Source organism: Rattus rattus, chromosome 1, assembly GCF_011064425.1.
Source record: "Rattus rattus isolate New Zealand chromosome 1, Rrattus_CSIRO_v1, whole genome shotgun sequence".
NCBI classification, from domain to species: Eukaryota; Metazoa; Chordata; class Mammalia; order Rodentia; family Muridae; genus Rattus; species Rattus rattus.
The window spans coordinates 39549221-39564922 of record NC_046154.1 but is presented as its reverse complement, the minus strand read 5'-3'; the positions used below and the strand labels follow the sequence as shown (position 1 = coordinate 39564922).

The following is a 15702-nucleotide window of genomic DNA, read 5'->3' as shown; positions in this document are numbered from 1 at the left end:
GGACCTTTTAGCTTGAGTACCTCTACCCAGCCTGGCTGATCTGGTAAACCTGTTTGGAGGACCAACCGAACTGAGCCTGAGCAGTGGTAACACGAGTCTAGTCTTGATTCCTGTCCCTCCTAGAGCCTAGCTCCAACCTTCATTAACTGCATTCCCTGGACCTATATGGATCAGGGTGTGCCCAGTCTTCCAGCACAGGCCCGTTCCCTGCTCTAACCTGGAGACACTTCTCAAGGTCACATTACCCTGCACTGAGCCCCCAGGCCTCCCCTTCATTGCTGTTTTGTTTCTTACCATCAGCCTCACAGTCCCCTCCCTCCACCGTTTCTCCCTCTTCAAGCTCCTCTTTCTTTCTCCCTGCGGAGCATCTGCCTGGTGCTTGCTGTCTAGCAAACCTCTCCTTGTCCCTCGAGACCTACACGGACAGCCATTGCTGTGCGGCCTTCCCAACCGTGCCTGGGCTGCTCTGCCGCCCCACCGTAAGGGCTCCCTCTTCTTTGTTCTGCTTCTTTTGGAGTCTGTGAACTCTGTGGCTGACCCCGGGGCAGCTTCTCCCCTCGTGAGATCCATGCACTGGGCTGAACAGGAGTGAAGCTTAACTGGGGCTGGTGGGTTGGTTAGGCAGGATCTTGGTTGGGGTGAATGTGAGAGAAATAGACTTCTCCGTAGACAATTTTCAGCAAAACAGCTTTTTATTGGGGGGAGGGAGAGGGATAAGGGCTGTATAAACCTTGGGGAGTGGGTAGAGGTTTTGGGGGTGAGTGTACATCGTTGGCTGGGGCTGAGATGCTGGGCAATGCTTTATTTGCTTGAAGAGGGGTACAGGTGCTTTCTAGACATGTCCCTATAAGGTGAGAGGAAGTTAACCTGTAACTTTGACACCAGGCTACCTCAAGGGTGGAAGAGGTGGGGGTTGCAAGGTTATATGCAGGCCATGCTGGTCCAGAGAGGAGAGGAAACCATCCTACATCTGCTGGTCTCAGGATGAGATTTTCTAGGTTTGGACAAATCTAGACCTCTCAGTTTCCCGCCCCATGTCCCCACACCCTTCCAGCCTCGCACTCTGCAGAATGCTATGCTACAGAGACCTGGCTGAAGCTTCTGATAAAGGATGGGACAGAGCTCTGGGCTTGGCCCTACCTCTCCACCTTGAGTCATCAGGGAAGAGGGCGTCAAGTAAGCTCCATCTCTACCAATAGTCTTCTCTTGCTTTACAGCGTGGGGGAGGGGCTAAACAGGTCCCAAGGGCACCTGACGGAATCCTCAGCTGTAGGACCACAGAGCTTGGATGGCTCCTCAGGTCCCGTGAAGATGGAGTCGGAAGCCATTCCAACGCCATCCATGTTTCCAGGAGAAGGCCTGAGTGTTCCTCTAATTTGTCGCCAGTTTATATCTCATGTCTCTGTCCTTTGTAAAGCATCTCTAAGGCTGGCTTCAGAAAGATGTCAAAATAAATGGCCATGAATACTCGTTCCCTCATGAGTCTCCGCACCTTTCACAATGCCTTGCCTCCCACTCACCCTTCAGTGTTGGCATTGCTCTGGGTTAGTAGAGCCAGTACTGGCTCCTCTCAAGGTCCAAGGCTGAGAGGAGCTCTCCCACACTGTCATCAAGACAGATGCCCTGAGGCTGGTCTGGTCTTCACCACTTGCTCTGTCTTACATCAGGCACCTGTGCTAGGTACTGTACCTCAAGCCAGATTCAAGAACATTCTGATCTCTAAAACCCAGAGTCCAAATTCAACTTTAGACGTTCTGTTTAGCACTGTAGAGGCACTGGGGAGATGGCCCAGTCAGTAAAGTGCTTGTTGTGCAAGCGTGAGGACTTCAGTTTGATTCCCAGAACAAACATTAAAAGCTGGGCATGGTGACATGCACTTATAATTCCATTGCTGTGGAGGGCACAGACAGGTCCCTGAAGTTCACTGGCCAATGAATCTGACTCAGTAAATCTCAGGTCCCCGTGAGAAACTTTTCTTTCAGAAACAAAACAAAACCCCAGGATGAATGGCTCCTGAACACCTGAGCTTGACATCTGGCCTCTCCATGCATGCACACACATGTGCACATGCATATGTGCATGTGTGCCCACACATACACCCTCAACTGCTTGCTCTCCCATTCTTCCTTCAGTGTGGGCTAGACAACCCTTGGGGAAATACATGCAGTGATCTGCTTGCAGTTAGAGACGAGTTTATGGAGGCTGATGGGGAGACAGTGAGCTACAGGAGCCTAGGCTCCATGAGTTCTGGCCCTTCCAAGTACCAGAGTCCTTCTCATGGGAGCCTGGGTTCTTCTGGAGCCATAGGCCTCAGAGCAGCACTGAGCTATGGCACAAACTCAGCCCCACCATAGAATCTCTTTTGTCTCCCAGTGAGGCAAAGACTGAGAGGGTGTCTGCCTACAGAGATGTCTGCCTCTGGTGACTGTATGCTATGGCGGTTCCTGACTATGGAGGGGGTCTGTCTATGCCCTTTCTTTCTCGGGAATGTCAAGTCCCAGTGTGGGTTGAGTGTGTGGAGGGAGAATGGTTGAATGAGCCCCAGCTTAGTTTGGTTCTATTTATTTTCCATGATGGGTGAGAACCCTGGAACACAGTGTGATTAATTCACTGGTCCCCCGGGGGACGGGCAGCTTTCTTGGATGGTTCAGAAGCTGAAGTCAGGGAAGCAGCTTCCAAGGCAACTGCTACCATGGAAACAAGAATGTCAGCTTTCTGGGGACCTTGATCCTAGGGTCCCTCCAGACCTGAAGCTGCTGGAGTAGTTGGCATGAGACCAATGCAAGCTGGCTGTGAACTGGGTCTGGCAAGGCTCTGTGGACCAGAAGGGAGAAGAGGCCCCAGAGTTTAAGGTGGACACGTGGAAGCCCAAGGACTTGGTCATCCATAGCCAGAGCTCCCAGGATCCAATTGAAACTACTACTGGAGCTGGACCAAAGTCCTCTGGTTGGATTTGAGAAGTGAGGCCTGAGGTCGGAGAATTCTAGGTGGCTGGAACCAGTTCTCCTTCCAAGATGGAAGGAAGGACAGCCAGAGGAAGTTGGTAGCAGAGACACAAATGTCTTTAGCCCGCCAGCTCCTTGAAGCCGGCTCCCTGAAGACTACAGCCCAGTGTGACTCCTCGGGCAGGAAAACTGGCTTTTACCATCCATCCCAAGTTTCAATGCTTGGACAAAGCACCACATGGCAGAGCTCCCTCCGAGCTTCCTCTATACCTGTCTCTGTCCAGCAGAGCTAGGACATTGAGGTGCCCCCGTGAATGGTGGCACAGGCAGGACTAGAACCCAGAACCCAGTCCAGCTTCCAATGGCAGACTGTTCCCTGGCACTACGGCTGCCCCTCTGACAGGGACCCCAGGACAGAGTGGTGGGCAGAGCAGCCAATCAAAATAAGGTTCTCTGGGCCCAGAAACCTGACATCTCAAAGTCAGATCAATCTACATTCCACACAGGGGCTCTCAGAGGACTCCCTGGGCAAGGAAAAGGGCAGCTTACTTCCAAGCTTGGTGTTACAGTTTTATTAATTTCACCCAGGAGACAAGATAAGTACAGCAAGATAACCAAAGATGATGGACTACCTGTTGGATGCTCCTAGAACAGCATGGCCCTTCACCATCATCACTTTATTCTTTTTACAGCTCGGTGAGCTAAACACCGCTATCCTCATTGAGAGCTGCTAAGAAATGGTCTCATATGTAATTTGCCTGGGAAACAAAGCCCATGAGTGGCTGTGCTGGGACTTGAACCAAAGCAGAGCAAGGCTCTGGATTCCAAGCCTCACTGGAAGGAATTCCAGTCCCACCATTCCTAGCTATACAGCTCTGGGTCACTTTCTTTGACTTTGTCTGCCTGTTTCTCCTGTCCATTGGATACAATAATAGCATACACCCATAGGACAGCTGTGCAAACCAAATGCCTGTAATTACTTAGGGCGAGCCTACTGCTTTATAAATGTACAACTGTCAGCAAACCAAAGCTACACTGTATCATTTAATCAGCTTTCCAAGGGAGCGGGACCCTGTGAGGTTGGTGGGAGGGCACAGCCTGAGTGAAGGCCGGAAGGATGAGAGCTTGGGCTCTTGGGCTGCAGCAAGATTGGGGATGGTGGTGGGAGCTGCTTGATTTGGGAAGTGCTTGAAGACACCTTCTTCTTGTTGGCTGACCAGGCCAGTGCTCAAGTCCACAGACAGAAGTCATTTCCTAGTTCTGAATGTTTAGGGGCTGGGAGCCTTTGGGCCATTCTATGAATCTGCTTTCCCAGTTGGCCTCACCTCAGGTGGATGAAGAGACGCAAAGGGAAGACCATCAACCATGCCAGCACAATATGCAGACATTCATGCTACAGGACATGGTAGCCCGACTGGACCTGAGACCGGATTCCCTCTTGACATCTTGGGAAGTTATAAAGGCCCCTCCCACCCAGCTCCCTCTAGTCTGGGTATGGGTGGGAGGCATCATTTCTCTTTGTCATCAACTCTGTTTGTTCAGTTTCTTTTTTCTTATTTTCAAGCTGGGGACCCAACCCAGGGCCTTGTGCTTGCTAGGCAAGTGCTCTACCACTGAGCTAAATCCCCAACCCCTGTCATCAACTCTGACAGAACTGGGCATACATCAGGTCTGCAATAAGACATAGTGATGCTTTAGACGGGAAACATGGTCTTCTGTGGGGGTGGTACAGGGCTGTCCATTATAGCCCCTCTTGAAACCTGTGTGATGGCTACTGACCCCCCTCAACCTCTTCTTGGTAAACAGTCTCTCAGAAGCAGAGTTGTTTATGACAGATGTGGTGTTTGATGAATTTCATTTCCTTAACTACAAACTACCACTATAATATCAATGTGGTATTATATTTGGGAATCCCTCCTTGAACTTCACTAGGCTCAGCTCCCATCTTGGAGGTCTGCCTCCTCCTCAAGTCTGCGGTTGAAGGAAGGACTACCAAGGCTGACACAGATAAAATTTTAAATTATTTATTAAAATAAGCACAAGTTATGAGAGAATTTGGGTGGTCGTGGTTGACTAACGTATGTCACATGTGCAAATCTGTTTTATGTGACCCCACAGCTTATCTGACAATGGCTGTGCCTTCATGTCTGGGGGCAGTGGGCACAGCATTTCTCAGAGCAGGGCAGCAGGGCTTCATCTCGGACACAGCAGTCTGACTGCCCTGGGTTTGTGCCTCTCTCCACAAAAGACCTGGGAGAAGGCGGTGGCAGACAAAGATGCGAAGGCACCGGTCTTTGAAGTTTTCATCATAGTAACAGCTTAAAACCATTGGAGATAAGGAGGATTAAAACCCAAGTGCATGGGCATCCGCCTGGGGAAGTCCATGGGCGCACAGCGCGAGTCTGAAGTTCTACGATTGCTGGAAGAACATGGTTAAAAATAAAGCAAACGCATTTTTAAAAAGGAATAATACTGACTTTAGCAACAATCCGAAACACGGAAGAGGATGATAAATGAGGAAGACATCTCGGTCACGGCAAAGAAAGATTATGTGCTTCTCCATGCTACAGACTGGAAGACTGATCTGGTTGGTTCCCTGCCCTTCCCGAATTGAGGGGACGGCTTTGCTCAGCCGGGGAGAAGACAGGCAGAGAGGACGTCTGTAGGACAGAGGAAGGTGGGAGGATCGCCCGAGAAGGTGACAGTGCAGGGGAGAAGAGGCGTGTCTGTTGGCAGCTTCTGTCAGCTCCTGGAAGCCGGCTCCCTGAAGGCTGCAGCCCCAGCAGCCCCCACCGCAAGCTGGATCCCGGATCTGCACATTGGGAGCAGTTGGAGCCGGGCAGAGAGATGTTCCTGCTGCAGGCTATTATGCAAAGTGACAAGTGATTGCCTTCCTTTTCAAAGACAACCCCTTTGGAAAAAGCTTTCTCCTTCGAGGACCCAAGGGAAATGGGGGATGGGTGGGAACCCAGGAGCCTTTGTGGATGGTAAAGGCCTGCTGGGGCTGCAGGGCAGGTCCCTCGGCTTGCTTCACACTTTGACCTCACAGGTTGTCAGGGGGCACCGACAAGGTGTGCCTGCATATCAGTTCAGAGCCCTGCGGGTGTCGAACATGAGTTTGCTTCTCGGCCAGCGTGGGCCAGGGCTCGCCTTCTCGCCAGGCGAGATTTGGATGGAGGGGACAGCTTCATGGAGCAGAGGCCCTCGGCTAGGGCCTCATGTTCCTCAGCCAGTTCATTCTCTTCATGCTGAGACAGCTGGCGGTTGAGGGCAATGGCCTCAGCTGCGAAGAGTGTCAAGTCCATGGTGCTGCTGTTTCTGTAGGGGCCAGGAAAGGCATGGAGAAGAGGGCGGCGGGATTGAGATCAGCCAGGCAGGCTCTCAGATGTACCTGCCTACCCACTGTTGGGCTCTACAATCCAGCAGATTTTCCTGGCCCATGCTGCTCTCTCCTAAGCAGCTTTGCCTGGTTTTGAACCCTGCTTGACTAAGATGAGAACGGGCTGTGAGCCCGGGCAGGACAGTCAGGGCAAATGGTCCTTTTTCAGAGCACCCACCTCTGGGCTCTAAGCTTGGTAGGAATTCATCTACAACCGCTCTGTGTCCTAGCACAAGTCAACTTGAGCTTACTGACTCTTACCTATTCCATCTCTAAAATGGATTCTGGAAACCTTTGTTTGTTGTGAAGACTATGGATATAGCACAGTCATTTGCTGCATGGAATTACAGTTGCTGACACAGACCACGTGATTGTATCACCCAGCATCATCGTTGACGATTGTACATGATGAGATTGTATTTCTTTTCTCTTCTCTGTTTTCAGGGCTGGGGACTGAAGCATTTCTCTCACTGCATTTTTCCAGGATGGACCCTGGTCTTTGAACAACGCATGGCTGTGCATGAAATGCCTCTAGTACCACAATGGACATGTGGTAGGTATTTAAGACACAGAGGCCATTATCATTCTTGTGTGCCTAACAGTGTATGTGGCAACTTGTCCCTCTGCCTTGTAGAGGCCTTGAACCCCTCCTCTCTCCTTTTGCTAGGAGCAGAACCCTCCTATGAAGATGAGCCAGAGAGAAAGACCACCTTTTGTTTGTAAATGGTGACTCTCAGTCATGTTCAAGTGAGTAGAGAACAGGTTTTTCTGCAAAGAAGGACTGGGATGAAGCTGAGAGAGAGGAATCTATGGAGATCAATGACAGGATTGAGGGGCACAGAGAACTCTCTGGAGAGGGCCTCATAGTCTGAAGATGGGCCCATTCCCCACACATGGCTGAGATCTGAGGGAAAGTCAAGGCCAAGGTGGGAAGGCAGTGGGTAGGACGGAAGCGTTTACCTCTGAAGGACTTGCGGCGTGGGGAGTCCCCTTTCTGGAGCTTGCTAGAACGGGAAGGACAGATTGTGGGTAATGTTGCTCCCTCCTTCCAAGAGCTGCCCCCACCCAGGCCAGCAGAGGGGGCAGGTTACTGCAGGTGCTTAGCCCAGCCTGGAGACTTGGTCTGCAGTCAGACCTTCTAAAGATGGAGTAGAGACGTACACTCTGAAGTCACAGCTGCCCCTGCAGACAGTCTTCTCTCCCCTTTCCTGTTAAAGTCTTCACTTTCCCTGCCACTCTCCCACCCCGTTTCAAGCAGAGGCCTTGCTCTTTTGTGCCCCCCCCCCCCCAGCACTTTCTCCAGCACCCACCATACCGTTCTACAAGTCTACCTCTCTCCAGGCCTGGGCCTTACTCCTCTCTTTCCCGAGAGGCTCTGATATGGTAAGGATGGGAACTAGCTACTGAGCTACCGTGACATCTCTCTGGCCTGGCAATGCTTGCCCCCTTCCAGCAGCAGGCTGGTTAGGGCCTGGCAGACCAAGGACATGGACTTCTTGGAGGGAAATGCTCAAGTACTATGACTGATGGTGGACGATTTAAAGTTTTATATCGAGGACTTGGTTTCTGAACTCATGGAAAACACCACCACTTGCCTCTTCGGGCCCTGACTCCCAGCTGCAAGGAGAAGCCTATGACCCTAATGCAGTCACATAAGTTGTAGGACCTTGCTTGCCTCTGGGTACCCTTAGCTAATACTGTTTTATACCATAGACCTTGAATGGCAACTCCAGACTGCCTCCTGGGATGGGTGCCTCTGCTAACAGAGGGAACCATGTGTCAAATCCTCACAGGACACTAGGGTTTGGTGAGAGGGGTGGCCAGGGTGAGATGTAAATCTTTGGCACAACAAGGGGCTGAGCCAGGAGTCATTCCTTCTACCATATGATGACTGGAGCTGCTGTCCCGCCTGTCCCCAGCTTGGGGAAGCCGCACTGCGAGGTGAGAGCTTCCTGGTGACACCTCCTGTAGGCCAGTAGAGGTCTGTGCCACCCATCCTGCGGTCACTCACCCCTTGCACCCATGGATGCTGCAGAACTTGGGCAGCGCTGAGTCTCTGCTTCGCATCTCGAACCAGGAGCTTAGAGATGAGGTCTTTGGCCTCGGTGGAGATGTGAGCCCAGTCTTTGTCGGGAAACTCGTATTTGCCTTCCTGGATGCTCTCGAACAGCTTGTTCTGGGCAAAGAGAGTCCCTTCTGAGGTCACACTGGCCAGGGATGGGCAGGACATGCTGCTACTGGTCACCCTGACTCCGAGTCTGGTAGGACTGTTGCTCACGGTTTGAGAGTGCCAAGGACACAGCCTCCTTCCTAAATGTCCCCTAGGTCCCTCAGTGACATTCAACGACCGTGGAAAGCAAAAATGGCTATGCCACTTGTAGGACAGGAGGTGATGTGTGAACAGCAGCCATAAAGCAAAGCCCATTCGTGGCTCCTGGAAACCCCGCTGTCAGCATGCTACCTCTCCTCCCTGCAGTGCACAGGAAGCGCTCCATGCCTCCGTCTCTTGGTCTGGATTCATCCCACCTACAGATTGTCTCTTCCCCTGGGCAGGGCACACTTGCGTGTGCTCAGGTCTGCTGGTCTCAATATTACAGCTGGCTGAATGTCTATCTCTGTTTTACTTCTGGTCTCCCCCTCAGACTCGGGACACTCTCCCATCCTAAGCCTGTTTGGTACCCCATGGTCACGCCGACCTCACCTATGCCCAGCGAGGTCAGGGCAGCACTTACCTGGCACATCCTGCATACCTCTCCCCGGTCCCAGCCGCAGTCAGCCCCACAGTGACCTACAAAGGGGGGGTAGCCACTCAGCATGATGTAGAGGACCACACCCAGGCTCCACAGGTCACAGCGCTTGTCATAGAAAGTAGCCTCGTCCCTAAAGACCTCCACCACCTCAGGTGCCATATACTCTGCAGAGCCGCACTGTAGGATAAGGGCATGGGAAGGGGAGATGGCGGAGAGAGAGGGTGAGTTCATGGGTGAGCAGACGGCAAAATGCAGCATGTATTTCAAGCAAGAGGAAGGAAGGATGAAGTCACAGACAGACAGACCGGTACCCCAAAGACACAAAGAGAAGTGTCAGCAGAGGAGGCATCATCCCGTATGGCTCATGGCCAACTCCAAGTTGACTTCCTGCCCTCCAGTGGTCCCAGGAAAGGAGCCCCAGGAGCGCGTCCCTCTCCCATCCCTCTATAAGCAGACGTTGTATGTGTACATGCCAAGACTGGCACGGGAGAGGGCTCTATGGAGATTTGCCTCCTTCTTGGAGGGGTTTAAAGTGGCTCTTGCCCAGCTCCCCACTAGCTTAGCGAAGGAAACCTAAGGCTTTAAAATTCAGAGGCCATCAAGTCTTGAACTCTGATGAATGGTCCAATCTCCTCACCCTTTAGAAAGAGAAGGTTCAGGATGGACAGCAGGGTAGCCAGGCAGTCTCAGGCCATGATCGTCCCCTCCCCCCACCCCAGTCCTAGCACAGGAGGCTGCTGAGAAGAATAAAAGACATGCATTTTGCTTCCCCCTTATTATTTCAGGCTCACCTACTCCTACCCAGCCCTCTACCCTACCACTCCTAACTAATTTGATTAGAGGATGGTGAGTGCTCTCAGGAACAGATATTTTGTTTGCTACTGGCAATTAGCGTTAATGAATTTGAGAGCAAGGGAACATTGTATGTTGGATGCCGATATGAAAACACTCCTAATACTGTTGCTTAGAATAAGACACGATATAAGCATATGCAAAGGCAAGTGTTAAAAAAAAAAGGCTATTAGGAAAACTCACTGATGAAGCATGCAAATCTCAAAAGAATCATCGTAATTACAGCGTATTAAGTATGTGTGAGAGAGGTCTTCTGGGGAGCTCCCAGCACCGCGGTATGAAATGTGAAATGTGAAGGCGGAGAAACATTAGGAAAAGTGATCCTCTGTGCAAGATGTCTGGGACCTCACGGTCTTCCCACAGCATGACCCATGTACTTTCCTGGGTGGGATGACTGTTCTATCCTCCTCACAGGGGGATGAGGGACTTACGGGGGCTCTTCAGAGCTTATGTGCAATAGAGCACATACCAGTTCCCAGTTTTCATCTGGGACAAGTCCCCGAAGCAGCCTGTGCTGGAGACGACAGGCTCCTCTTTGGCCAATGAGCTCCAATGGCAGTTTCAGTAGTGACTGGGTGGGGGTCAGTTTGAGAGCCAAAGGACCACTCAGGCCTGAGAAATGCAGCGTGGGGCTTCCCTTCCTATCTTTCTGTTCTGGGTGTCACAGATTCAAATGCTACACACACACAGCAGCAGGGGCACAGGGTACTAGGCCATACGTACTGGAGTGGTCAGCTCTGGTGTGGTTATGGGAGTACAGGAGTTGTTCAATTTTACTCCACTGCCCAAGTCAAAGTCACAAATTTTCACCGGAGACACCTGCAAAAGAAGACAGGACCTGCCATAGGAAACCAGAGGTTATAGGGACAGCAGCATGGCCAACAGAGGCTTGGTTGGCAGTGGCAGCTGCTCTCTCTACCAGACCATATTTCCTGTCCTTGGGTTAGTTAGCAAGACACCTGACGATGGACTCCAAGCTCTCCTCTCCCCCATGAGCTTTGATTTCCTAAGGGATAAGGGGCTGCATTGGATGGTGTTAAGATTGCTGTGACCAGGGGTTGGGGATTTAGCTCAGTGGTAGAGCGTTCGCCTAACAAGCGCAAGGCCCTGAGTTCGGTCCCCAGCTCCAAAAAAAAAAAAGAAAAAATAAAAATAAATAAATAAAAAAAAAAGATTGCTGTGACCTAGCTGGCTGGTGGTGGCACACATCTTTAATCCCAGCACTCAGGAGGCAGAGGCAGGAGGACCTCTGAGTTTGAGGCCAGGCTGGTCTACAGAGTGAGTTCCAGGACAGCCAGGAAGGCTGACCTCAGACTCACAGAGATCCACTGGCTTGCTTCCTGAGGGCTGAAATTAAAGGCATGTCATCACACCTCCTGTTGTAGCAATTCTTAAATGTATGACCTAGTGTCACCAATCATATACACCATTACCACCACGAGTTCCCACACTTGCAAGTATTGCCCATTTGTGACCCCCAGCTCAGGCAACTCTGACCTACTCTGCCTTGATTGATTGACCTGCTTTAGACACTTCATGTAATTGGGACAAACACGCTTGTATAGGTAGCTCCTTCCGCTTAGCTAAAGTGTTTTCACTGCTGTTTTGGGCAGTGCTGGGAGTGGAACCCCAGGCCTTGTGTGCTAGGCTAGTATCCTAGCCATATCTCCAGTCCTGGCATAAATGTTCATGAATAGTAGAGCGGGTATCAGAACTTCATTCTGTTTAGGGTTGAATAGTATTCCATCGTATGTAGAGATCACATTTTGGTTATCCATTTTGTTGATGGGCACAGTGGCTACTAAGAATCATGTTGTTATACAGTTTAGCACACAGATACCAGTTCCAGTTTCTCTTTTCAGTTTTGGGCACATCCGTAGGAGAACTGCTGTTTCTACACTTAGCCTTTGGAGGACCTGCCAAACCGTTTCCCACATTTCACAGCACCAGCAATATATGAGGATTCCAACCTACATCTTCCCTACCATGAGGCATTTTCCACTAAAAGAGGAACAGGGGGCCTAGCGGGCGTACAGTGGCGTCTCGCTGCCACTCTGACCTGCAGTTTGCTAATAACTAATGGTGCAGAACATTTTTCATGTGATTGCGAGCCACCTGCAAGTCTTTGAGGAAAGTCTATTCAGACCCTTTGACCATTTCGGAATTGAGTTGCTGTTCTGTGGCCAAGTTTTAAGAGGCCTTTATATATTTTGAATATTAAACCCTGATCAGATAGACAACTTTCAAATTTCTCCCATTATTCAAGTTAGTTTTTTAGTTTCTTGATAATGCCTTTTGACATTTAGCTTCTCTTAAAATTTAGGGTTTTTTTTTTTAACCATAAAAAAAAGGGGCAATAAACACGCATGGAGAACGGATGAAAGAGAGGACCCGAAACACCGTGTAAGTCCGAGGCAGCAACGGAAGCTCTGAGCGCCCACGGGGCTCTAGGGCCTGCTCTAGCTCCTTAGCGTTCGTCCAGCCTTTTCCATTCCTGTGGGAAGACCTTCTGTATGGTTTTTTTTAAAAAAAACTCTCTAAGTGTCAGTTTCTGCATCCACAAAATGAAGATAGTCGTAGTGTCTATTCCAAGACATTTTATACATACTAAATAGGCATAAGTGCCTGGCACAGCATGAATATTTGAAGTGTTAACTATAATTATTTCTAATGATCATAATAATGGTACATTATAAAGGTGTATGCCAGAACCATTGATAGGATGTCACAATCACAAAATCTTTGTTTTTGAGTTTTGAGACAGGTTCTATGTATCCTTGGCTGTCCTGGAACCCACTCTGTAGCCAGGCTGGCCTCGAACTCAGAGATCTGCCTGCTGCCTCTGCCTCCCCAGTGCTGGGATTAAAGCAGAGGTCACAAGTTTTACTTGAGCTAATACATTAGCATCCCACAAAGAACTGTGTGTAGCGGACTGGCTCACACATTCACTTCTGGCTGTCCCTGAGCTAGGAGCTAAAGCTTCTACACCAAGACAACTGTTCTTGCAGTAGTCCACGCATGTATACACGGAGCTGCGAATGTGGGCTACTGGTACCATCAGTGTCTTCTTACACAGACTTGTTAACGTCATACACTGTATAGAAATGCTAACACTTCCGTCTACTAGTGGCCACGGTAATGCTTACACGGGATGCACTGTTCAACAGATGCATCAGTGTTTTACTGTTAATGAACGCCTTTGGAGATAGAAATAGAAACAAACTCTTATCAAGAGCTTGCTTCCTAATTATTAGTGGACACCATCTGGCATAATATCGTACCACAATTAGCATTTATAGGCAGAGACATAGCCATATAAAGGAACATATCTCAGTAGTCTCTGACTCACGCCAAGTACTCTGAAGCACTGTGACAGAAAATATTAGCTGTTCAGGGTTCACATATTTTACAAGCCTGCAGGCTGAAGCCAATCGAATAGATGATAAGATCAAAAAGGTTCATGGACTAAATAAAGTACCTGAAAGTTTGTGGGGGGTGGGGGTCATTCTAGACAGGATCTCACTCTGTAGCCAAGGTTGGCTTTGAACTCGTGGTGACCCACCTGTCTCAGCCTCCTGAGTGCTGGGATTACAGGTATAAGCTGCCACATCTGGCTGGGATGTGGGGACATTACACAATAGGTACAACCTTCTCATGTGCTCATACTAAGCTGCTCTTGGTGCTTGGCCAGGGAACTTCTGACCCCTGCAGTGAGGCAGGGAGGTATTCCTGATCAACAGGAACTGTAGCATCCCAAACCGGGCCCTAAGTACCTTTTCTGGAGATTCGCACAATATGTTTTCTGGCTTCAGATCACGGTGAGCAATGCCTGGAGTGACAACACAGCAAAGAAGGGGTTAGCATATACACATAATAATCGAACATTCCACACACAATTAATTTTTTCCAAATGCTGTTGTTCGCAGATTAATTTCCAATTATGGTACATTAAAAAAATCAACGAGCTGCGGGAGGCAGCAGTAACCAGAGACACAAACCGAAAGCGTGGTTGATTCTGCAAAGTTCTTTTGAAGTAGAGGCTTTAGAAGCCTGGCAGGGATAAGAAGCGCTAAACGAATCCTGGGCAGTCTGCTTTCAGCACGGCAGAGACAACCGAGGATTCTTACTGTGCCCCCTGACACAAAGCAAGGCAGACGGCCCTGCAAATGACCAGGCTTGGGACAGCGATGCGGAAATAATTAGAGCCTTGTTTGAGAGCATCTTGGGGACTTGGTCGGCTCTCCCTCATTTCTTCTTGTGTAACTGAGTTTAGGAAAAGAATCCTCCAGTGTGACTCCTGGAATGCTCTGAGGACCAAGCGTTCCTCTGCAGTTCTCCAGAGGCTTCTCAGTTCTCCTTCTTACCTGCTCTGCACCACATGCGTGTGCTTGGCTGCCCTGCCTGCAGCAAAGCTAGGATGGAGCTCACAGCTCTTCAGGGGAGACACCCCAGTGTCTGGGCCAGACCTCCTACAGAGGCCTGCACATAGCAGCTGGCCCACAAAGGTGTTCAATGTTGCTGAAATGGCCAAGAAGGGAAACCATCTTGTAAACAATAGAAAGGGATAGAGCTAATGAATGAAGCCATGGTGTTCTGGCAGACAACACGGAATTCTACCCTCCATCCCTCGACAGCACACAGTGTACACAGCACTGCCACAAGGCCTGAAAGTGAATGCGCTGCTTCGAAGGCCTGGGAAGCAGCTGAAGATACAGAGTGATGGGGAAAGTGAACACGCCACAGTCGGACTCCCTGGATCGGCGTCTCAGGCAGCCCTCTGATTCTCTATTAACAGGCCCGGCCTTCTGAAGTTGCTTCACTAGAGAAGAAACAGCTGAGCTCCAGCAAGCTAAGTAACTTCATCAGTCACCTAATTGAATGAGAACCCAGAGCAACTCGGCCTGGCCTGCACAAATTGAGTCAGGCTACCGCTCACCCCACTAAAAGTGAAGGATATTTCCCATTATGGCAAGTGCTCCCACAGAAGATCACAAGCCGCACACAGAGCCTTACTCTCCAAATAGGTGACCGTGGCCCATCTGTGCCTCAGCCCGAGGACTCGGGGAGCCGGGCTGTAATAAAGGCCTGCCTGAGTGAATGCGCCAGCCATTGAGCGCTCCAGTTCATTTCCCAGAGGTTAAGCTGCAGTGTGTCCAGTATTTAAAAGTAGGGAACTTGTTTTGAGGCTGACCCATTCTTGCCCAATTCATCTTCCCGGCATGAAGTTATTTAGAAAACAGCCAAGTTCACCTGGAAATCGTTTTTCATCCTCTCCAACTTTTGGTCACATGGGCAGCGGGCCAGCTAGATGGTAACAAGCACTTGAGAACTTCTAAGACACCATTGGCCTCTGTTCCCTTTAGTGCATTTTTGTAAATAAATAAATAAATAAAAAATAAAACTGCCTTTACCCCTCCTCCAAGGTATGGCTCCTGTGAAAAGCGTGACCCAGTTTTGCAATCTACAGAGGCAGCTTGGGGAGCAGTTGTAAATCTTTGTCAGGCGGGTGTTCCCTGCATGCACCCCGGCTTTCAGAGACAGAACCACTTCCATTCATCATGCTGTGCAGAGCACAGATACCCCCTTCTAGGAATTTTCAGCTCAGGTGCAAAGTCAGGGCCTCAGCATAGATGCTAGCAGTTTGCAGAACACTTCCAGCTGCCGAGGAACCAGGAGTCAATGAACCTGGCCCTCTGCTCACCTGCCACATCTGGCTAGGCTAGATGTCTGACACAGAGTGGGATCCATGTGTGGTGTGCGTGCAGCTGGGTCTGCA

At 50.1% G+C, this 15702-nt stretch overlaps 1 protein-coding gene across 4 annotated transcripts in view; it reads right to left on the bottom strand.

Moving 5' to 3' along the window:
* Positions 1–5290: 5290 nt before the first annotated feature.
* Positions 5291–15702, bottom strand: part of Mknk1 (MAPK interacting serine/threonine kinase 1) — a 38049-nt gene continuing 27637 nt past the window's right edge. For 2 of the 4 annotated variants that reach the window (XM_032899533.1, XM_032899535.1), the window contains 6 exons: positions 13700–13755; positions 10650–10745; positions 9057–9251; positions 8336–8500; positions 7285–7328; positions 5399–6263 (listed from right to left, as the gene is read on the bottom strand). In XM_032899533.1, coding sequence (XP_032755424.1) covers positions 6035–6263; positions 7285–7328; positions 8336–8500; positions 9057–9251; positions 10650–10745; positions 13700–13755 — 785 coding nt within the window. In that variant the 3' untranslated portion in view covers positions 5399–6034. Of the gene's footprint in view, positions 6264–7284; positions 7329–8335; positions 8501–9056; positions 9252–10649; positions 10746–13699; positions 13756–15702 lie in introns of all 4 variants that reach the window. The other 2 variants (XM_032899540.1, XM_032899542.1) reach the window with 2 other exon arrangements.